The sequence below is a fragment of the Podarcis raffonei genome, chromosome 15 (genome assembly GCF_027172205.1).
Source record: "Podarcis raffonei isolate rPodRaf1 chromosome 15, rPodRaf1.pri, whole genome shotgun sequence".
Classification (NCBI taxonomy): Eukaryota; Metazoa; Chordata; class Lepidosauria; order Squamata; family Lacertidae; genus Podarcis; species Podarcis raffonei.
The window spans coordinates 140,490-163,960 of NC_070616.1; the positions used below are offsets into that span (position 1 = coordinate 140,490).

At 52.3% G+C, this 23,471-nt stretch overlaps 1 protein-coding gene across 3 annotated transcripts in view; it reads left to right on the forward strand.

The window, feature by feature from the left end:
* BLTP2 (bridge-like lipid transfer protein family member 2) overlaps window positions 1–23,471 on the forward strand; it is a 42,383-nt gene that overhangs the window by 14,586 nt on the left and 4,326 nt on the right. For 2 of the 3 annotated variants that reach the window (XM_053366342.1, XM_053366343.1), the window contains 22 exons: window positions 654–817; window positions 1,738–2,011; window positions 2,859–3,064; window positions 5,009–6,098; window positions 8,201–8,392; window positions 9,684–9,886; window positions 10,003–10,121; window positions 11,070–11,290; window positions 12,776–12,966; window positions 14,088–14,187; window positions 14,297–14,499; window positions 14,894–15,188; window positions 16,264–16,421; window positions 17,660–17,866; window positions 18,702–18,801; window positions 19,370–19,552; window positions 20,311–20,432; window positions 21,400–21,555; window positions 21,725–21,846; window positions 22,395–22,575; window positions 23,005–23,091; window positions 23,326–23,436. In XM_053366342.1, coding sequence (XP_053222317.1) covers window positions 654–817; window positions 1,738–2,011; window positions 2,859–3,064; window positions 5,009–6,098; window positions 8,201–8,392; window positions 9,684–9,886; window positions 10,003–10,121; window positions 11,070–11,290; window positions 12,776–12,966; window positions 14,088–14,187; window positions 14,297–14,499; window positions 14,894–15,188; window positions 16,264–16,421; window positions 17,660–17,866; window positions 18,702–18,801; window positions 19,370–19,552; window positions 20,311–20,432; window positions 21,400–21,555; window positions 21,725–21,846; window positions 22,395–22,575; window positions 23,005–23,091; window positions 23,326–23,436 — 4,685 coding nt within the window. Of the gene's footprint in view, window positions 1–653; window positions 818–1,737; window positions 2,012–2,858; window positions 3,065–5,008; window positions 6,099–8,200; window positions 8,393–9,683; window positions 9,887–10,002; window positions 10,122–11,069; window positions 11,291–12,775; window positions 12,967–14,087; window positions 14,188–14,296; window positions 14,500–14,893; window positions 15,189–16,263; window positions 16,422–17,659; window positions 17,867–18,701; window positions 18,802–19,369; window positions 19,553–20,310; window positions 20,433–21,399; window positions 21,556–21,724; window positions 21,847–22,394; window positions 22,576–23,004; window positions 23,092–23,325; window positions 23,437–23,471 lie in introns of those variants that run through there. The other variant, XM_053366344.1, reaches the window with a different exon arrangement.

Genomic DNA, 23,471 nt, shown 5'->3' on the forward strand with positions numbered 1-23,471 from the left:
TTTTGATCTGCGTGAAAGGACTTGCTTCTATTTCGTTCAAAACAACAAATCTGTAAGCTGCTCTGCAGCCTGAGATGATAATGCAATAAAATTCAGAACAGTCACAATTATTTGTGCAGTGATTCCAAAACAAATTAAAACCATTTATTTTAATTGAGAGCCAGGGTGGAGCAGTTTTTGCAGCATCGGTCTAGGACCTGTGAGAGACCAGGGTTCGGATCCTCCCACTTGGCCATGAAGCTTTCCCAGGGTGTGACCTTGGGAGAGTCATTCCCTTTTGGCCTGACCTATCTCGCAGGGTTGTTGGGGGGGATTAAATGGGGGGGGGACCATGCGTACCACCTCGAACTCCTTGGAGAAAAAAGGTGGGATATAAATGCAACAGATAGATCAAAAACCTGATCGCGTGATGCCAGCTTTCAAAGCTGGGTGGTCATTGACACCTGCAGCCTGCCCCCCGCCACCTCCTTGCCTCTTCGCATGCCCCCCAAGTAAACCCATGATACCGCCCACTTTGGGAGCTGTTGTTTAAGGGGTCCGCAAAGACCAGCAATTTCCTGTAGCTTTGGAGAGAAAAAGTTGGGGAATTTTCCCAGCAGAGTTTGTGGACAATTTCCCTCCCTTCCTCCTCCCTCTCTCCCTCTGCCTTCTAGATTACCAGCACCTGCGTCCGCAGAGCGTCCACCAGCGAGCTGTCCTGGCAGTCGACCACCTCTGCTGGCGCGTGGGGGCTGACTCCCACATCCAGCGCGCCCCCCACCCACCCAACATGCACGTCTGGGGAGAGGCCCTCATCCTCGACTCCTTCAATCTGCAAGTGAATGAGGGGACGGGGCTTGGGCAGAGAGAGCGGGGTGGGGGGAAGGGGCTTGGCACAGATTCTGGGAGGTTTCTGGCAGGGTCCGGCTTGGGTGCCAACCCCCCACTGTGCAGCTCAGGGCATCCCCACCCTTGCATCCCGGGGCTGTCCCACCCCATTTTTCTGCAGGCCTTGCCATCCCTGCTGCATCCCAGGGCACAGAGAATCTTGCATCTCCTGTCCCATTTTTGTGGGGGGCAAAAGAGCTGGGAACAGATGGGTTTTTGGGGGGTGGGGGAGAGAAGCGAGCAAGAGAGAGAAAAGTGAAGGTGCTAATCTAAGTTGCCACCTCCTTGAATATTCAGGGAGAGCATAGCTTTGATTTCCCCCTGCGAAGCAAAAGCTGTAGGAGGGAATGCAGGAGACAGGCCAGTTCAGTATTGTCTACACTGACTGGCAGTAGCTCTCTGGCGTCTTGGGGGCTCATCCATCCCTGGAAATTCTGGGGATTGAACCTGAGACCTCTGTGTGCACAGCAGGAGCTCTGCCACTGAGCTACGACTCCTTCCCCCCAAAAGCAAGTTTTTGCCCTCGTTTCTAAATTTTTAAAGGAACATTAAGAAGCTGCCTTTAACCAAGCCCGTCTAGCTCAGTATTGTCTACACGGACTGGCAGCAGCTCTCCAGGGCTGCAGGTGGGGGATTCTCCCAGCCCTACCTGGAGATGGTGTTCGGGGAATTGAACCCAGGACCCTTCTTGCATGCAGACCAGGCACTCTGCCCTGAGCTGTCGCCCTTTCCTGAAGAGAAAATAAGATTCTGGACCTCACGATTCTAAAGCGGTATCTAGGCCCCAAAAACGAAACCAAGATGCTAGTCCTCATGGCCACTGCCTGGGATCACAATGTCCCAGTGACTCATTTCTGGCCTCTTCCGCAGGGCAGCTACAACCAGCCTCTGGGCACCTCCAGCACTCACGCTGACACCCTCTTCCTGGACTGCACCCTCCGCGGGCTGCAGGTGGAGTCTTCGGACACCTGCTCCGAGTGCCTCTCCAGGGTGCTGTCCCTCTGGCGCCCCCAGAGGATGGAGGAGACCCTGGGATGCCCAGAGGAGGAGGAGGCTCTTTCCATTGGGGAGGAGCTGGGGGTCCTCTGGAAGGTTGACCTGAAGGTGGAGGACGTCAACCTCTTCACTCTGTCCAGCCTGGCCGGTGAGTGCGGGGACAAGAGCCTTGGGGTGCAGCGGAGGCTGTTTCTGCCCCCAAAGTCAGACAGGACTGGGGGAAGCTGGAGATGGGTCTCAGTGAGCCATTGGGGCACCGTTCCTTAGGAACACGAGTGAGTGAGTTCCAAATTTGAACTCAGGGCAGCATGAAGAAGGGCTTCCTTTTATCTGCCCTGTTTTTCCCCAACATTCATCTTCCTTGGATGTCTGAGTTCTAGTGTTACAAGAGAGGGAGAAATCATTTCCAGTCATTTAGAGGTGCAGCACCCCCTTCCGTTGGAACTCCCTGCCTCTTGACACCAGGAAGGCACCTTTGCAAAGCCTCTCCTGGCTATATAGAAAGTGACCTGTCTTTTAATCTGCTTTTTAGCTGATTTTAATCATTTCTTGATACTGATTTTGAATGATTTTTTATTATTCTTCTTTTTGTAAACTGCTTTGAGGTTTGTTTGGTGTGTATTTTTTACAATCAAGAGGTCTGTAAATTATGAAATAAATAAGATAAATTTAAAGCACCCGCTCCCCCAAAAAAGAATCATGGGAACTGTAGTTTGCCCTTCATGGAGCTACAATTCCCAGCACCAAGAGCAAACTGCTGTTCCAAGAACACTCTTTTCATGAAACAAAACAAAACAAAAAACAAAAAAACTGATTGTGAGCTGTTAGCAACTGTTTTTAACATTGCTTGGAGGGGTTGAAGGACGGGTTGTTATTAAATATATTAATCCTAATAATACAATAAGGTAATCATATCATGAATAAATAAATGGAGCTTGACCGCGTGCCATCCATTCTCTCTCCCTCCCTCTTCTTCTCTCCCCCCCCCCCACCAGGGGCCACAGAGGCCAGGCTGGACACCCTGACCATGCTGGGCAGTGCTGAAAGCTGTACCATCAGTGTCCAGGGGGTGGCGCTGGCCTTGGTGAAGAGCATCACGGAGAAGATGCAGCCCTGCTGCAAAGCCCCCGCCATCCCCAGCCCCCTGGCCGACCTCTCCAGCCTCTCCCTCACCTATCGGAGCAGCATCCGCTCCCTGGAGGTACCACCGCCCACCTTTGTCAAGCAGGGAGGGGGAGGTGGGCAGCAATTCCCTGCTCACCTGAGACCTTGGGAGAAGGGGCATCAACACGGGGGGGGGGAGGCGGTTATTCTGATTTAACTATTTATTTGTGCTTTTACCAGTACAGTCGTACCTTGGAAGTCGAACGGAATCCGTTCCAGAGGTCTGTCCGACTTCCATAACGTTTGAAAACCAAAGCACGGCTTCTGGTTGGCTGCAGGAGGGCCCTGCAGCCAATCGGAAGCCCCATCGGACGTTCGGCTTCCAAAAATAGTTCGCAAACCGGAACACTCACTTCCGGGTTTGTGGCGTTTGGGAGCCGAAATGTTCGAGAACTGAGCTGTTCGAAAACCAAGTTACAGCTGTATTTTTATTTTGTGGCCTGCCCTGAGATTTTTGGATGAAGGGCGGTGTACAGTTTTTATTTTGTTGTTATAATTATTATTGATGCGCATAAGGACATAAGAGGAGCCCTCCTGCATTGGGCCAAAGGGGGCCTACCTTGCGCTGTGGTCAAATGCCCCCTCAGAACTTGGCAATCGAGATTGACTGCTTCTGGACCTGGAGGTTTCATAGAAACGTCAGCAGAGCCTGCTGGATCAGGCCAGTGGCCCATCTAGTCCAGCCTCCTGTTCTTACAATGGCCAACCAGATACCCCCATGCGAAGCTCCCAAGCAGGACCTGAGCACAAGAGCCCTCTCCCCTCCTGCTGTTTCCAGCAACTGGGATTCAGAAGCATGGCTGCCTCTCTTGAGGCAGAGCAGAGTCATCCTGGCTAGGAACCATTAATAGTTTGCTCCTCCTCTATGGAGTTGTCCAATCCTCTTTCAAAGCCATCCAAGTTGGGGGCCATCACTTCCCCCTGCAGCGGGGATTAACCCTCCCCTTCTGTGGTTTCCCTGTGTGCTGGGCCCGGGGATTAACCCGAGCCACGCGGTCCAGGTCCGGTCCCAAATCCAAGGATTCCGCGAGGAGTCAGTCCAACAGGGCCAAAGCAGGAAACTGGGCTAGGTCAGGCACAGGGTCTCAGGCAGGTTCCAGCAAGCAGCAATGTTGCTTCTGCAACCTGGGGCGGGGTCCGGCAGCCTTTTATCTCTGACGGGGTAACGACCGGTCCTGATCCCCCGGTGACTCACCTTCCTGTCTCGCCCAAAGGCAAGTACTCCTCCTGCAAGTACTCAGGTCTCTCCTTCTCTCAGACCTTAGTCTCTGCAGCTCGGGAGATGTCGGTGAGTTACTAGACCCAGAGGCCGCCTCAGCCTCTCCTGACCCAACTGGTCGTGGAGCAGCTGTACGTGATTGCCCAGCAGAGGGCAACAAGGTAATCCCCGCATCTGGAGCCAGGGCAGGCTCAGGCCCCTGACTCAGCCCTGCTGGTGCTTGTTGCAGGGGAACCTGTGCAGACTGGGGCTCTTCAGAATCAGGCCCCAGACTAGATTCAGATGCTGCCTGAAGCAGAGGATCCGGTGCGGACTGAGACTCCTCTGGCTCCGAGTCTGAGCCCGAGTCCCAGGCCATCACACCCTAATACTATCAAGAGCACAAAATAACCTCAGGAGAGCCTGCTGGATCAGGCCCATGGCCTACCTGGTGCAGCATCCTCTTCCCACAGTGCCCGACCAGATGCCCCCGTGGGAAACCAGCAAGAGCCCTCTCCCCACCACAGCTTCCAGAGGCTTCCTCCTCCATGAATTTGCCCAATCCTCTTTAAATCAAGCCATACCAGTTGGTGGTCCATCACCGCCTCCTGCAGCAGCAGTGAGTTCCACAGTTTCACTCTGCTCTGCATGAAGAAGTCCTTTCTTTTCTCTGTCCCGAATCTTCCACTGTTCAGCCACTTCTTCCCCTGCGTTTTGGGGGACGGGGTTGCCTTCTCTCTCTCCTCTTTCCTGCCTGACCCTTCTGTCCTTCTCCACCGCCAGGTCCAGTGCGGCGAGAGCCTGACCATCCTCTGGAGCCCCGCCAACCACATGTACCTCTTCCAGCACCTCCTGTCCACCTTGCACTCTTACGAGACCCTGCGGGACCTGCTGTCTCCGCCGAGGGCTGCCCTGCCCGCTGACGGCCACCCCGCCACCGCCGAGGGGAGTTCCCCTGAGGCCAGCTCCCCTCCTCGCCGCCTGCTGACCCTGACGCTGGAGCTCAGCTCCCTCAAGGCCACGGCCTTCGTCTCGGAGATGCACTACCTGAGCCTGGCGGCCGAGCGCCTCCTGCTCAACCGCCACGGCACATCTCTCCATGCCTACTGCCCAGGGCTGGCGGCCGGCTTTGACGGCAACAGCATCTTCATCTTGAAGGAAGTCGAGCTGCAAGCCGTCCCTGAGCTGGAGGAGATGATCCTGCACCGAGGGCCTTTCCCCTCCCTGAGCACGCTGCGCAACCGCGTCTGGGCCCTGTCGTGCGCCAGTGTGGCGGTGGAGTTCCCCTACCAGTACGACTTCTCAGCCACCCTGGATGAAGCCCTGGGCATCCAGAAGTGGCTCAAGGGCCTCCATGGCAGAAGCAGCGCGGGCAACGGAGGAATCTCCGGCTCCCGGCTCCCTCCAGACCTGCTGCTGAAAGTCCAGCAGTTCTCCTGGGTCTTCCTGGACGACGTCTTTGAGGTGAAGCTGCGCGACAACTACGAGCTGATGAAGGACGAGAGCAAGGAGAGCGCCAAGCGGCTGCACCTTCTCGATGCCAAGGTGGCCGCCCTGCGCAAGCAGCACGGGGAGCTGCTGCCGGCCCGCAAGATCGAGGAGCTGTACGCCTCACTGGAGAAGAAGAACATCGAGATCTACATCCAGCGCTCGCAGCGCCTCTATGGCAACACGCCCATGCGCCGAGCCCTCCTCACTTGGACCGTGGGTGGCCTGGAGCTGGTGGCGCTGGCCGACGAGTCCTTCCACGGTGCCGAGAGGGTCCTGCGGCAGATCCGCGAGCTGGACGCCACCAGCCCCTTCCCCGCTGACGGGCTGGACCTCATCACCCACTGGTGCCGCATGGTCAAGGGGAGCATCAACAGTTTCTTCGGTGAGGTCCTGGCGTTCCCAGCACGTGGGGGCTTTGCTGTCCTCATCCCAGGGTGTGTGGGGAGGATATTTGAGGGGCTGCGAAGGGAGGGCCCAGTAGGGCTGGGCAATATGTTGATATACAGTCATACCTTGGATCCTGAATGTCTTGGTACTCAGACGTTTTGGCTCCCGAATGCCGCAAACCCGGAAGTGAGTCTTCCAGTATGCGAACGTTCTTTGGTACCCGAACGTACAACACTGCTTCCGCAGCTTCCAATTGGCTGCAGGAGCTTCCTGCAGCCAATCTGAAGCTGCACTTTGGTTTCCGAACATTTTGGAAGTTGAACAGACTTCTAGAACAGAGTCCAGGGTATGATTGTCCAAAACTGGTTTGAAGTCCATATCATGATATTGGGCTCATAGTTTTTGTCCTGGCAAGTGTATCACGAATCACGTTAGAGCTGGGCAATATATTGTCCAAAACCAGTTTCGAGTCCATATCACGATAATGGCTTTGAAATTTTTGACCTGGCGATATATTGTGAATCACGTTGTCTGTATGTGCTTGCTATGCAAAAATCACAATGTGGGGAAACCCCCCAATGCCTCTACATCGCTCCATCCTTATTGTGAAATATCCGTATATCACGATGTTTAGCTGGTGATATATCGCGATGTTGATAACCAAATGTTGCCCAGCCCTAGAGCCCAGGGGGTCTCTAGCGGAAAGGTCTCTGCGCTGTCCTCAGGTGACTGCAGGGTTTGGGGGCAGCTGCAGCTAATTAATGGTTTGTTATCAAGCCTCATAAATCTTGAGGGAGAGCCAGAGTGCGGCTCTCCCTGGAGGAGCAGGGTTTGAATCCCCACTGAAGTGCTCTGGGTGACCTTGGGGGTGCCAGTCACTGACTCTCAGCTTCAACTGCCTCATAGGGATTAAACGAAGAGGGGGGAACCCATGAGCTCCTCAGGGGGAAAATTGTGGGGCATTAATCCAATAAGCAAATAAATAAGTTGAGCATTACTGATAAACCACCCAACGCTCTAAACATTATTATCATTCCATTTACACCCCACCTTTCTTCCCCAAGAAGCTCAGGGTGTGCACACTGCACTCCTCCTCTCCATTTGTCTTGAGAATGCAGGATGGGTTGTGTAGGTACTTGTTGGCGGGGGATGCCCTCTGTACATGCTCAGAGGCACTATTAGGAACGTAAGAAGAGCTCTGCTGCATCATGTCAATGGCCAGTCTAGTCCGGCATCCTCTTCTCACAGAGGCCAGCCAGATGCCGCAGTGGGAAGCAAGGAAGCAGGATTCACGAGAGCAATTTCCCCCTCCCCTTGTTTCCAGCACTGGTATTCTGAATCATTGCTGCCTCCAGCTGTGAAGGTGGAGCAGAGCCACCATGGCTGGTAGACCTCGAAAGAGCCACCCACCCCTTCCATGAATGCACCTGATCCTCTTTTAAAGCCATCTATCCTAGGACTTGCCAATCAGAAGGTCGGCGGTCCGAATCCCCGCGACAGGGTGAGCTCCCGTTGCTCGGTCCCTGCTCCTGCCCACCTAGCAGTTCGAAAGCACGTCAGAGCGCAAGCAGATAAATAGGTACCGCTCTGGCGAGAAGGTAAACGGCGTTTCCGTGCGCTGCTCTGGTTCCCCAGAAGCGGCTTAGTCCTGCTGGCCACATGACCCGGAAGCTGTACGCCGGCTCCCTCGGCCAATAAAGCGAGATGAGCGCCACAACCCCAGAGTTGGCCGCGACTGGACCTAATGGTCAGGGGTCCCTTGACCTTTACCTAGCTTGGTGGCCTCCTGTGGGAGGAAGTTCCACAGTTTAACCCTGCGCAAGTCCTTTTTTTTCTTTTACTTGTCCCAGATTTTCCAAAATTCAGCTACGTTGATGTCCACGACTTCCGGTGTTATGAGAGAAGGGAGAAAAACTTTCCCCTCTCCAATTTCTCTGGGCTATGCATCATTTTATAAATTTCTGCCTTTCTGCCTCTTCCTCGCATTTTCTCCCCAAAGCCGCAAATGCTACAGCCTCCCTCAGGGGGCTGTTTCTCCTACATCCCCTGGGTCACTTCACCTGCCCTTTCCTGACGCTTCACCTCTTGACTTTGCAGTGCGGATCCGCGATTACCCCCGCTACCTGTTTGAGATCCGGGACTGGCGGCTCTCGGGGCGTCTGGCCGGGGCAGAGCAGCGGGGCCAGCCTTGCTCCCGCCGGCGGCAGGTGCTGAAGCTGGGCCCGCCCTGGGGGGACGTCTCGGTGGAGAGGAACATGCCCCCCTTGAAGTTCTACCACGACTTCCACTGTGAGTCCCCGCAAGGGTTTCCAGGCTAGGAGGAAGGAGCAGGAGGCAGCCTTAACGCCCCTAAGGTCTCAGGCAGAGAGAAGGGTCCTTGCCCCAATCCCACTTCTGTCACCTGGTCCTTTTTAAAGAATAGATTTTATTGAAATTTGGAAAAAGGAAAAGATTAATTTCTTTTTCAAGACTAAAAAGCTAACGTGAATAGAAACACAGAAAGAGAGAGAAGAGGGGGGGAAATAAAAAATGGGGGGGGAGAGGGAAAGAGAAAGAAAGAACGGCTGTTGTTTTTAAACTGGAGGTGCTTCCAGGAATTGAACCCGTGTTATGGTTCTTCCATGCGGAGTGATTCTGCCTTAGACCCCCAGATGCTGTCGACTTCAACTCCCATCATCCACAGCCAATCTAACAGCCAGGAATGATGGGAGTTGTAGTCACGCAATATTCAGGCACCCAAAGACAAAGAAGGCTGGGTTTAAGGGTTGGTCTCCAACCAGGAAGATGTGAACTAACATTTCCTGTGAGCCATGAAGCCCGCTGGGTGACCTTGGGCCGGTCTCTCTGTCTCATGGCCCAGCCCGCCTCGTAAGGTTGCTGGGAGGATAAAACGGCTCTAGGTTGGTGAGACCCACAAGCGCTGGCCTGAGTTGTCAGAGAGGGAAGCTGGAGTGAAAAGTGCAGTGATAAGGGAATGCTGGAAGCTGCCTTATTCTAAGTCTATTTAACTCAGGACTGGCAGCAACTCCTCAGGACTTCAGGCAGGGAATCTTTCCCAGCCGCGCCAGAGGTGATGCCTCTGGGGACTGAACCTAGAGTTCAGAATAATAGTATTTTACAGCATTGTGTTTATTAAAATATTTATATGCCATTGTTCATAAAAAAAATCAGCAGCTTTACAGCAGCTATATATAAAACAAAAGTTGTTGCTGTTATTGTTTCTTACCAGGGACTTTCTGCTTGTAAAGCAGGGGCTCTCCCATTGAGCTTTGATCACTTCCCTTGAAAGTTCCAATCTCCATAGGGTGGAATAAACAGCTGACTTAAACGGGAAGCTGCTTTATCCCAAGCCCATTGAGCCTACACTGGCTGGCAGCATCTCTCCAGGGGTTCAGGCAGGGGGGCCTTAACCCTACCTGGACATGCTGCAGCAGAAGGAGCCAGGGACCTTCTGCAGTCAGAGCAGGGGCTCTGCCCATGAGCTACAGCTCACCCGGTAAAAGCGACACAAGTTTCTGGTCTTCATGGTTCTGAAGGGAGGAATGTGCTTTTCCGCACCTGAGCCCCCTGTCCTTCGCAGCCGAGGTCTTCCAGTACACCATCGTGTGGGGCCCGTGCTGGGACCCGGCCTGGACGCTGATTGGGCAGGCCATTGACCTGCTGACCAAGCCCTCCGAGGACCCCAGCGCCCCCCTGCCCTGGTGGGACAAGAGCCGCCTGCTTCTCCACGGCGACTGGCACATGGACATTGAGCAGGCCAACCTGCACCAGGTGGCCACGGAGGTGAGGCCCGGCGGGGCGGGGCGGGGCATGGAGGGAGCCCGGCGGGGCGGGGGCTTGGGCGGCCACCAACAAGGGGGGCAGCCTGGTCTCTGCTCCAACCTCGCCTTCTGCCGCAGGACCCCTACAACACCACGGAGAACATGCACTGGGAGTGGAGCCATCTCTCCTTCCACTGGCGCCCGGGGCAGTTCGTCTTCAAGGGGGACCTGGACGTCAACGTCCGGACAGCCTCCAAGTAAGTGGCCATATTGGCAGGGGGCAGCAGGGCTTCGAGGGCGAGAGCGTGTGAGAGAGAGAGGTGGTTCTTTAGGGGAGGGCGCTATTACGTTTGCCCAGGCGTTGGGTAGTGAAGCTTGCCTCTGTTGGCGTTTCTTCAATAACCAGAGAATCCTAGGAATGTAGCGTGGGAAGGGAGCCAGAGAGAGCAGTAATAACAGCAGATGGAAATGGAAAGATGAGAAACGAAAGCATGAACCAGGCACGCAGAATACAGAGGGTTTTATGTGGGCTAAGTAAGTGAGTCTAACAAGCCACTGAAAGAAAGAAAAAACCAGGATAAGCGTTGTCCTTGCGTAAAGAAAAATTAGCATATGTTGCCTTATTATTACTATTATTCAGTGCTTTTTTTCTAAAAAAAAATGTTTAGGGGTACACCATTTTATAGTTCAAATCATGAAAAATAAATACAGTGGTACCTCGGGTTACATACGCTTCAGGTTACAGACTCCGCTAACCCAGAAATATTACCTCAGGTTAAGAACTTTGCTTCAGGATGAGAACAGAAATCGTGCTCCAGCGGTGTGGTGGCAGCAGGAGGCCCCATTAGCTAAAGTGGTGCTTCAGGTTAAGAACAGTTTCAGGTTAAGAATTAACCTCCGGAACGAATTAAGTTCTTAACCCGAGGTACCACTGTACAGTAAATAGACAAAAGTATAAAGATTGACAAAATGTTTAGAGGTATGCGTACCCCTGTGTCGTCCCCCCCCCCCAGGAAAAAGCACTGCTATTATTTATGAATCACCTGCCTTTGACTCCTAGGTTACAACTTCAAAGCACAATATTATGCCTTTATTAATTAATGTCAGACCGAGATTCCCCTTAGTTGCTGGGCAGGATCAGGGTGCTCCCCTCCTGCCGTGGGGTGTAATACCTGTTTGACCCTCCTTCTCCTCCTCCGGGGCAGGTATGACGACTGCTGCTTCCTGCACCTGCCGCAGCTGTGCATGACGCTGGACCTGACGTGGCTGTGCCACGGGAACCCCCACGACCACCACGGGGTGGTGCTGCGCTCCCCAGAGTTCCTTCCTGAGGTACCCGTGGGCCAGGACTATGACTCCTACCGCGCCTTCCGCTCCGAGAACCTCAACCTCTGCATCTGCATGGACCTGACGCGGCCCAGCGGGGGTGAGTGTGGAATCGTAGAGGTGGCAAGGAACCCCAAGGGTCATCTAGTCCAACCCCCTGCAATGCTGGAATCTCAGCTAAAGCATCCATGACAGAAGACAGGGTCGTGTGTTCCCCCCACTTTTTTTATAGGGTACAGGAGCCAGGCTGAGTCTGATTCCCTCAGGAGGAAATATTTTAATTTCCAACTAAATATCAGGAAGATCAAGTATTTTTAAAAGATTGGAGTAAATTCTTAATTCATTTAAAAGACCACTGTAAACAGTTAAAATCTTTGGCAGGGATGTAACGACACTTGTAATCTGGACTTATCTGTGGTAACTATCGATATATAACAGATGGATAATGGTAAAAGATGCAGAAGATCTAATTTTAAATATGGAACCCAGGGAGGGCGGGAAGGAGCTCCGGAGGTTCAAAAGAACCTTTCACTTAAATGTTTGAAATGGTTCTAGTTAAAATGTATAAAACTGTCTAAAACCAATAAAAATATTATTTAAAAAATGATTTCCAACTAAGTATGAGGAAGAGCTTTCTGAGTGCAAGAACTGTTTGACAGTGGAACGGTCTCCCTCGGGAGGTGATGGATTCTCCTTTCCTGGAGGTTTTTAAGCAGAGGTTGGGTGGCCACCTGCCAGGGATGCTTTGGTTGAGATTCCTGCATTGCAGCAGGGGGTCAGACTAGATGACTCCTGGGGTCCCTTCCAACTAGATGATCCCATTATTTCAGAGTGGCTGGGGCAACCCAGCCAGATGGGCAAGGTATGTATAAATAAATAAATAAATAAATAAAAATTATTATTAAAAACCCCAACAAAAGAGCCCACCTTCTGAGGGCATCCTTATTGCTATGAATAAAGTGCAATTAAAAATCAAGTATCCCATTTAAAGTGGTTATAAATCCCGACCTGTCAAGAAAAATAACTATTTTTTTAATGTACGTGACAACGGCGGCAAGAGTCTTAATAGCACAAGGATGGAAGAATGAGGAAACCCCAACGAAAGAACAGTGGCAAGAGAAATTGATGGATTATGCAGAACTGGAGAAATTGCCATACCAACTGCGAGACAAAGACAACTGTGACTTTAAAGAAGAATGGGAACTTTTTACAAACTATTTTAAAAAACAACAAAATGAATTGGACTCCTTGGCAGGCTTTGAATGAACATACACAAATTTATTGACCGTTAATATAATAGACAATTTAAGGATCTTTACAATTTTACAATATGCAGAGAACAACATGTGCTGAAACGTCAGAGAGAGGAACTGAGGGAAGTCTTGGGGAGGGAGGGTTCTTTTTTGGAGAAGGGGGAGGGGGAAAATGGGGGGTGAGGAAGATGATATGTTATGATAATTTGTTATATTGGAATTATTAATAAAAATTATTTTAAAAATAAAATAAAGCGGTTATAAGTCCCTGCCCTTGATGGCGATGATGATCTGATCATGACAACTTTTCTGTTCCACCCCACCCCCCACAGAGCCCTCCCAGCCCCGGATCCTGCTCTACAGCAGCACCCTGCGCTGGATGCAGAACTTCTGGGCCACGTGGACCAGCGTCACGCGCCCCATCTGCCGGGGGAAACTTTTCGGGAACCTGAAGCCCATCAGGAAGAAGCTGGGCCAGCACTACCGGCAGCTCTCCTTCACAGCCCTCTTCCCAAAGCTCCAGGTGAGATGCAGGCCAGGCTCCCGGAAGTCAGGGTGGGGTCTCACCTGGCTTCGGATTTGCACTTGGGAAGCCCATTTGCTCAAGTGGGTAGGGGTGTAAGGGGCAACCCTCAGATTTATAACACTAGGGCTTGGGGACACCCAAGGAAGCTGCATGTTGCAGGAAAAGGTAAGAAGTTATTCACAGAGCACATAGGAGGCATCTGTGACCACCAATTTGGATGCCTTTTAAACAGGACTAGACAATAAATTAAAATAACTTTTAGAAATGATAATAATTATCATTTATTCTAGACTGATAATTATTTGGCTAACCTTGTAGATAATGTAAGCGTTAAAATATTGTACGTGCAAAAATTGGCAGGTGGATAGCTGATGGTTAAGGGCACCAAGTTTTAAAACAACAACAAACTATTGTAATATAAAGTTAATTGTAAAGAATGGAATGTGAATTAGAAGTAACTAGGAAAATACCGCAGCAACAAGAAGAAACTTCAGCCGCAGCAAGAACGGAGTGCGGGAAACCGATTTTTGCAAAATTTGTTGTGGCTGATTTGGTAAAAATTAGGAAAAACCAATAAAAATGATTTGGCCAAAAATAATTAATAAACAGGATTAGACAAATGTGTGGGCTATCAATGGCTCCTAGCCACAGGGGCTCGGTTCGGCTTCTACAGTTGGACACAGCAATGCTTCTGAAAATCTGTTGCTGGAAACCCCAGGAGGTCTCCAGCTGTTTTTGGACTGCAACGCCCATCGTCCTTAACTGGCAGGACCATTGGTCAGGAATGATGGGGACTGTAGTCCGAAAATAGCTGGAGACCTGAGTTTGGGAAACCCAGGTTAGAATGATGTGGGAAGGAGATCTCCATTGCTGGGCCAGTTGCAGCCTGGCTGCTGTCGCTCGATGGATGACCGGGTCTTCGGATTCCTCAATTTGCATGGTTTCTGGAAAGAGTGGCGGCAGTGCTAGACCAGCTGGCTCTGGGGAGAGTAATGTGCTGCACTGCGGAAGAGGGAGAGTGAAAAACCTCTGCCCCCCCCATCCTGTGCGCCTTGTTTGAGCGAACTTCACCGAAGGCCGAGACGAAAGCAAACCCTGTTTCTCCTGCTTCCCCCCAGGTGCATTACTGGGCCTCCTTCGCTCAGCAGCGTGGCATCCAGCTGGAGTGTGGGCAGGGGCACATTTTCACGCGAGGCACCCAGAGGCTCATTCCCCAGGGTGAGTGGGCACAAGGAGGGTGGGAACTGGGAGGGGATCTGACGTTGGCAGGTGGGGGAGGCTTCTCCCCTCCCTCTCTCTTCCTCACACCGCCGTTCTCACCCTGCAGCCGGGACGGTGATGCGGCGCCTCATCTCCGAGTGGAGCATCACGCAGATGATGAGCGACCTGAGCCTTGTCACAGTGCACCTGATGGCCTCCACCTGCGACGAGAATGCCGACCACCGCCTGGACTCCCTGGTCAAGAAGACCCACCTCCTCAGCCTCTCCTCCCTCGCCTACCAGCGCCACAGCGTCCGCACCGCCGAGGAGGTGGGCAGCAGCGCAGGAGCCCCCCTTCCTTCAGCAGGGAGCATGCCTTCCCCCAGGTTCCAGGCAGGGGTTTTTCCCTCAGCCCCCAACTGGAGGTGCAAGCATTCTGCAAGGCCAGCAGGTGCTCTGTCCCAGAGATTCAGCTCTTCCCTTGAAAGACAAACTAAGTTTCTAGTCCCCATGATCTGGAAGATCTGTGGAACCAGTAGCTCCACATTAGCGACACTGACTGCTAGAAGCTCTCCAGGCTTTTGTGTGTGTGTGTGTGCGCGCATTCCCAGCCCTACCTGTGTGACAAGCAGTCATTACGCACTGCTCCTGGCACCATCATTCCCTTGCGCGGCCTCCTCCCCTGGGGCGCATGTGGTGCCTGACAGCTTCCCTTCCCCGCCAGGAGCTGCCTCTTCGCGACGGGGACGACGTCTTCCACACGCACCAGCTGCACCTGGTGGACTTGCGGGCTTCCTGGACCACAACAAACCGGGACATCGCCTTTGGCCTCTATGACGGCTACAAGAAAGCGGCGGTCCTCAAGCGCAACCTCTCCACCGAGGCCCTGAAGGGGCTCAGGATCGACCCCCAGCTGCCGGCCAAGAAGCCCAAGAGGGGGCCTCCCCCCAGCTACCAGCCTCCCCTGAGGGTCATCGCACCACCCAGCAGCACCCGGACGGAGCGCAGCCCCTCCGGAGGTGAGGGAGGGGGAAAGGGGTTGGCTGTAAAGTGGCGGGGGGCAGGGAAGTCAAGAGCCTCTCCTTTCGCATGTGGGGGTTTTGAATTATGGAGCAAGTGTCATAGGCACCCCCCCCAGTGTCCCATCAGTGTCCCATTCCCCCCGACAGAGAAAGAGGGGAAGATGCATGTCAATATCTGAGTCGGACCTCATAGAACGGACCTGAGCCTTGAAACACACCGTAGAGCAGAGAGAGGAAGTGGGAAAGAACGTCACTTTTTTCAGCTTCCTCGTTTTTTTATTTTGCTTGTTACATAAAAATTATACACCACTCCATTGTAAAGAAATCTGTGAACATTCGGCGAGAAAGATAAAGCAATAAAATAATCCCTGAGAAGAATTTGCAATAATTTGAGGCTTTCTAAAAGTTAACACAACAATAGGCTGGAAATGGATAGAAACTCGCATCCACTTTCTGAACATCTGGACTGGCTTGTCTAAACAAGAACATCTTTAGCTGAAAAGAGTGCAGCAAAGGTGCCTGCCTGATATCAATAGGCAGGGCGTTCCCAAGTGTAGGCGCCGCCAGACTAAAATATTGTTTTCTTACAAATGCGGAACTGATATAACGTGGCGCTTGTAACAGGGCAAGTTCTGCCGATCAAAGTAGTCAAGCGGGTGCATGTGGGGTCAGGTGATATTGTAGGCAAATTGGTCCCAAGTTATTAAGGGCTTTATATACTAATAACATCTTGAAATTTGCGCGGTAACAAATTGGCAACCAGTGCGTATACCTGAGCACAGGAGTTCAATGCTGACAAGGCCTTGCTCCTGTCAGCAATCGGGCTGTAGCATCCTGCGCCAACTGCAGCTTCTGAATCACATGCAAGGGAAGCCCCACACAGAGCACACTGCAGTAGTCCAGCCCTGAAGTCCCCAGCGCATGAACTACTGTGGACAATTTTCCCCTGTCCAACTCTGTGTACTTTTCCTCTCACACCCAGACCGTAGAGCTCTTCCGACACCCACCTCTCAGGGGTGCACTAGTTGGCCCTTGGGGTTCCCCCAACTCTTGAAATCTGTGATTCCCCCAGGAGCCTACATGCTCAAGAAGCTGATCGAGGAGACGGACCGCTTTGTGGTGTTCACAGAGGAGGATTCTGGGGTGAGCGAGCAGCTGTGTGGCATTGCTGCCTGCCAGACGGACGACATCTTCAACCGAAACTCCCTTATCGAGCTGGTCAACTGCCAGGTATTTGCCACCGCCGCCACCTGCCGCGGCGCCCCTTCCTCCTTGCTGGGTGGGAAACGGGGGCTGCTGCCACCTCTCACCCAGGGAAGTGAGCAACCGGGGTTGCAGGGATTCTTTGCTTGGTTGGGCAGCTTTGCCGGGGGGGGGGGCTGACTGTTTTGAGGGGGTTAGCCTGCATCTTATCAAAGGAGATTCACGTGCAGGAACATCGTAGGCCATTCCCCAGGTCCGTGGGGCTCATTTGACAACAGCAAGGTGACTAGTCCTTAGTGTCAATGGCACAGCCCTGTGGAACTCCCTGCCACTGGAGGTTCAGCAGGTGCTTTCTGTTCCTACTTTTAAATGCCTGCTGAAAACTTTCCTATTCGGCCCACCCCATGCAGGCAATTAAGAATGGACCATTCCACAATAGTGAAATGGTGTCTGTTTTAAACTTCTCTTATATGGATTTTGCTGTATGGTTTTATGTACTATTCATAGAGTCGGAAGGGTCATCTAGTCCAGCCTCCTGCGATGCAGGGATCATAGTTACAGAATCCCTCATAGATGGCCTCTGTTTTAAAAACCTCCAGTGAAGGCGCATCTGCCACCTTCAACTGCTGGTGGCTGAGACGGCATCCTTGGATTGTATATTTGATGTCACTCCAGTCTTTTAGTGACTTTATTTATTCATCATAACAATAACAATAATTATTTATTACTTATATCCGGCTGCATCTCCTCAGCCACTCTGGGCGGCTTCCAACGAAGATTAAAAATACATTAAAACACCAGTCATTAAAAAACTTTAGGTGTCTTGTAAACATCAGGTAGTTGTTTATTCCTTTGACATCTGATGGGAGGGCGTTACATTCATATGCCACCTTTTCCTCCAAGGAGCTCAAGGTGGCCTCCCTGGTTCTTCGCTCCCCATTTTATCCCCACAAAGACCCTGCCAGGTAGGCTGGGTTGAGAATGACCATGAGTGGCCCACCAAGGTCACCCAGTGAGTGGCATGGACCAAGCGGGGATTTGAACCCTAGTCTCTCCCAGGTCCTGTTCCTCATTTAATCCCCACAACGACCCCTGTGTAGTTAAGCTGAGAGGTTGTCGCTGGCCCAAGGTGAGAGCTTCACAGCTGAGTGGGGATTTGAACCCTGGTCCCTAGCCCGGCATTCTAACCACTGCACCGCCCGGTCTCTTTGGAGTGAAACATTGCCTGTTGCCAACTCCTGCTCCTCCCTCCCCCCCCACCCCAGATGGTCCTCCGCGGGGCAGAGACGGAGGGCTGTGTGATTGTCTCAGCCGCCAAAGCTCAGCTGCTCCAGTGCCAGCACCACCCAGCCTGGTACGGGGACACCCTCAAGCAGAAGACCTCCTGGACCTGCCTGCTGGACGGGATGCAGTACTTCGCCACCACCGAGAGCAGCCCCTCCGAGCACGAAGACGTGCAGCTCTGGCTAGAGGTGGGTGCCGTCTAGCGTTCCCAAAGCAAGGAAGGATTGGACTCTGATTAATAGAATACACACGAGGCTTGACCAGCAAGACTCTGGGAGGGGTGCCAATAATAATAAGAATCCTCCCTTTTTACACAGTGTGTGTAAGAACCAATCAGATTTCCTCTGAGCATTTCAAAAAAACCCATGCGGTGATAACGTTAGATCAGAATAAATTCTTTTAACTACAAAGACTACTCTGAGCATGCATACATATCTGAGAGTAAATAAAACAGGACTAGAGGAATGCTTTTAGGAAACTCCGGAGGTCATAAACTGAAGTAAACAGGAGAGGCAGGATTTACCATCTCCTTGTGAACTCTCTTCCTGGCCCTTAAGATCTATCTAAAGATTAAACTACATCAAAGTAACCTACTATATGTACTGAGGATGCCTGATGAAGCAACTGGCCTGTGTATAGAAAGCTTATACGTGCCTGTCAGGCGTAGAAAATGAACAGTAGAGAAAATGGCCAGAGATGCAGAGGCTTGTGGGATTTGATCAGAAATTATTGTCAATGAATCAAACCCAGTCAACGCAATGCTTTCATCATGGACACAATGGCTTGATGCATATTTTATAATTCCTCATAGTAATCCCACCTGACTCCCACACTCTGGATATTTGCACTCCTGCAGTGCTGCTCCCCACAACACACACCTTGCCAAAACAAGTGGTCTCAGGTGACCGATAGCCAGGGGCAAAATGTGCCTGGCGCCTGGCGAATTCTGGACACTGCTTCCTCCCCGGAGGCTGCCCTTCCTCCCTCTCCCTCACCCCGGCTCCCTGCCTCCCTCACCCCCAGGTCAAGAACATCGAGGAGCACCGCCAGCGAAGCCTGGACTCTGTGCAGGAGCTGATGGAGAGCGGGCAGGCGGTGGGCGGCATGGTCAGCACCACCACAGGTCAGTGCGCCAAGAGAAGAGGAGGCAGGCCAGGCCGGAGAGCTGAGTGCCCACCTCCTTTGGCGGGGAGGGTGGCAGGGGCTTGGGAAGGGCGGGCGGGTTCTCTCAGCCGCCTGGGAATCTGACCTCCAACTCTTTGGTCCCCCCCCATACATATACATTTATCCAATTACACAATACACGTACATAGCACACTACCTTATTTTTATAACATAAAACATACCTACATTACTCTATATAATACCTATCTATACTGTACATATCAACATACCTACACACCTCCCCCACACGGACACCCACCAAGTGACTTGACTTCCAGCTGTTCTTGTTACGCTACTTTATTTTTCCATCTAGCTTAAACGCATTTCATTATTTCTTTAATCTCTTCTTCTATCTTAACTTTACTCTCCTTTCACTCTAATCATTTTCTGGATTCGCTCAATATCTGTCGGAAATTCTACTTTTTCCACATAAATTTTGATGTATTCCTTAAAGATAGCCCACTCCTTATTCACTTTTTGTACCATATCTGACCTGCGACTCTTTGCCTCCACCCCCCCCCAACCAGACTGGAACCAGCCGCACGAAGTGCAGCCCACCCAGCAGGTCCAGCGCATCATCTCACGGTGCAGCTGCCGCATGTACTACATCAGCTACAGCCACGACATCAACCCCGAGCTGGCCACCGAGATCAAGCCGCCTGAGCCGCCGGCCCACCCTGAGAAGGAGGACCTCCTCAAGAAGCAGGAAGGTGTGTGGGGAGGAGCCAGGAGAAGCAGAGGGACTGGCAGGAGGTGGCAGGTAGTGGGTGTGCCAGGGGGCAGAGGAGGCTGCCTTATCCTGAGCCGAGCCGTTGCTCCACTCTGCTCAGTATTGCCAGCACTGACTGGCAACCAAGGCTCTCCAGCCTTTCAGCCAGGAGGGACTTTCCCCAGCCCTCCCTAGAGATCCCACCAGGGACCTTCTGCCTTTGTGTCCCTGAGCTTTAAAACAGTACGTTTCCGAGCACAATTCAAAGTGTTGGTGCTGACCTTTAAAGCCCTAAATGGCCTCAGTCCGGTATATCTGAAGGAGCATCTCCACCCCCATCGTTCTACCCAGACACTGAGGTCCAGCTCCGAGGGCCTTCTGACGGTTCCCTCACTGCGAGAAGCCAAGTTACAGGGAACCAGGCAGAGGGCCTTCTCGGTAGTGGCACCTGCCCTGTGGAACGCCCTCCCACCAGATGTCAAAGAGAACAACAACTACCAGACTTTTAGAAGACATCTGAAGGCAGCCCTGTTTAGGGAAGCTTTTAATGTTTGATGCATTACTGTATTTTAATATTTTGTTGGAAGCTGCCCAGAGTGGCTGGGGAAGCCCAGCCAGATGGGCGGGGTATAAATAATATTTTATTATTATTATTATTTATTAATTAAACAAAGCAAGGCTCCAGTCCTCATGGTTCTGAATGAAGGACTTTGGGGGCACCTTTCTGCCCTCTTCTTTTACCCCCCACCCACCCTCCAGGGGCCGCAGACACCTTCACTCTCATCCACCACGACCTGGAGATTTCCACCAACCCGGCGCAGTACGCCATGATCCTCGACATTGTCAACAACCTCCTGCTCCACGTGGAGCCCAAGCGCAAGGTGGGAGGACATATTGGGGACTAGCTTTTTGTTGTTAGCATCAGAAATCCTAGCAGGCTGGGGTATGTAGTTGTTATACTGCTTGCGTTTCTGCAGAGTGCTAAACTGTGGTTTGTCTGTAAGAACGTAAGAAAAGGCTGCTGGATCAGGCCATGGGGGCCCCATCTAGGCCAGCCTCCTGTCCTCCCAGAGCCCGGATACCCCTAGGAATCTAGGCAGACTGCCTCTGGAGCGGGAGGTTCCAAAAATCCAGCCTCCTCCTCTCACAGAGGCTGATCAGATGCCCCAAGGGAAACTCACAAGCAGGATTCGAGGACAAGAGCCATTTCCCATCCTGGGGTTTCCAGCAAATGTATTCAGAAGTGCACCTGCCTCTGACAGTGGAGGCAGAGGATAGCCATGGCAGCTAGTAGCCACTGATAGCTGCTTCCTCTTCCAGGAATTTGTCTACTCTTTTAAGGCCTTCCAATCTGGTGGCCATCACTGCCTCCTGTGGCAGAGAGTTCCAAAGTTCATTCACTGCGTGAACAAGTCTTTCCTTTTATCTGTCCCGAATCGTCCAGCATCCATCGCCATTCGATGCCCATAGTTTGCACTTACCACTGAACCACAGTTTGTTCTAACCATGCTTTGTCTGGTTACCCTGCAAGCCACCCCACAGCCAAGCAAACAAGCAAACCATGGTTTGTTATCCCCCCCCAAATAAAACCCTGGCTTGTTTTGCATCTCAGGTGGGGTACCTGAACAAACCACAGCTAACATAAGCTAAGCTTTTGGGTTCAGCAAGCTGTAGTTTTGTAAGCCAAGGACAAGAAACCATAGTTTTCCAGGGTCTCAGCAAAGCAGGGCCCTTCTCATCATCCACCTACTCCTCTGGATCGAGACCCCTGTACTTTCCATGTTGTCCCTGCCCTGGTCTTGAGGTTATGACTTGAGACCTTCCCCTTCCACGTTTCAATTTTCACAGGAGCACAGCGAGAAAAAGCAGCGCGTCCGCTTCCAGCTGGAGATCTCCAGCAACCCCGAGGAGCAGCGCAGCAGCATCCTGCATTTGCAGGAGGCCGTCCGCCAGCACGTGGCCCAGATCCGCCACCTGGAGAAGCAGATGTACTCGGTCATGAAGGTGACTCTCGCTCCCCTCGACCCTCCATATGCCAGGCCGACCTGCCGTGCATGCCTCTCCAAGGCAGGATGGGCAGGCAGTGGGGGCAGCAAGTCGGTGGGAGCCCCAAGATCCCACGTCCCCATGCAGACTGTGACGGCTTGCCTGCTTGCTTCCTTCCTTCCTCCAGTCGCTGCAGGATGACGGCCGGAACGAGTCTCTCCTGGACCACAACCAGAAGCTGCAGGAGCAGCTGAGCCGGGAGAAAGCTGAACTGCAGCAGGAAAGCGAAGAGCTAAATATCCTCATCAGGTAGGAGGGGCAAGCTCCCTCTGGAGGCGCCCAGTCGCAGAGGTTATCCTGAGCAGGTAGACTGCCTCTAAACCTGGGAGCCCCATGTTGTTGTTGTTTTTAGAAAAAAACAAATACTTATGGGCTTTTATTTTATTTATTTCTTCATTTATTAAATTTGTATATCACCCTATACCCCTGGATCTCAGGGCAATACAGAACATAATTTTTTTAAACAAATACCAATGGCAGAACCATTAAACACTTACCTAGCAGTACATCGAATGGTGTCTGTTCTTTCCATGGACTTCAGATATAATCCTACACATTCAACCTTCAAACATAACGCAACCTCTCCACTGAGAAGACTGAGCGCTTGGCATAAGGAGGTCTTGATTTTGGTCATTAACATAGTTAAAGAAAGGGGAAATGGAGGCGCTACTTGCACAGCTGCGGTTCCTCCTCTCCCAATGTCCCTGGCAGCAGGCTGTGGGCCCTCCTTGCCCCCAAGTCTCTCCCTGTGCCCCTATTCCTCCCCCATCTCCTCACCTTGCCCCCCCTCCCTCCAGGTGCTTCAAGGACTTCCAGCTGCAGCGGGCCAACAAGATGGAGCTGCGGAAGCAGCCGGAGGACGTGGGGGTGGCCCGCCGGACAGAGTTCTACTTTGCCCAGGCCCGATGGCGCCTGACCGAGGAGGACGGGCAGCTGGGCATTGCTGAGCTGGAGCTGCAGCGCTTCCTGTACAGCAAGGTGGGGTGGAAGAGTGGGGAGGGGACCCCCAGGGGTCATGTTTGCAGCTATGAGACCAGGAGAATGAGAAATATTTTATTAATGAATTAAACTGAGCTTGTAGTGTCTGTTTAACTTCTGCCCTGAAAGCCGCACTGCTTCGTCAGATGGCAGCTTCATTGGAAGGCAGCCCTGTTTAGGGACACTTTTAATGTTTAATAGACTATTGCATTTTAATATTCTGTTGGAAGCCGCCCAGAGTGGCTGGGAAAACCCAGCCAGATGGGCGGGGTATAAATAATAAATTATTGTTATTATTGTTATCTATCCAATGCCCTGCAATGTAGGAATCCAAGGAGGAGAGTGGGGGTCACAGCAGATGCTGCCATGGTTAGGGTTCACCGTGCTGCCTCCTCTCTCTCTCTCTCCCTCTCTCTCTCTCTCTCTCAGGTGAATAAGTCAGACGACACGGCCGAACACCTCCTGGAGCTGGGATGGGTCACCATGAACAACCTCCTCCCCAACGCCGTCTACAAGGTCAGTGGCAGAGCCAGCACTCCCCTCCCTGCCCCTTGGACTCCCCACTGCCCAACCTGGAAGGTGGAGAGGCTTGGGGCCATTGCGTGCCAATGAATGCTCTGGGCATACGCAGAGTGTTTTCCCCACTGCTCCTGAGCCTGCCAAGCCCTATGATGAAGCCTCTTCTTTTGAGTGGGTGGGGTGTAACATTTGTGACCACGGCCACCTTGCCCTGTCTGCTCCTGCCTGCAGGTGGTCCTCCGCCCTCAGAGCACCTGCCAGTCCGGCCGCCAGCTGGCCCTGCGGATTTTCAGCAAAGTCCGGCCGCCAGTGGGTGGCATCTCTATCAAAGAGCATTTTGAGGTGAGACGGCAGTGCGCGCGCATGGGAGAGAGAGA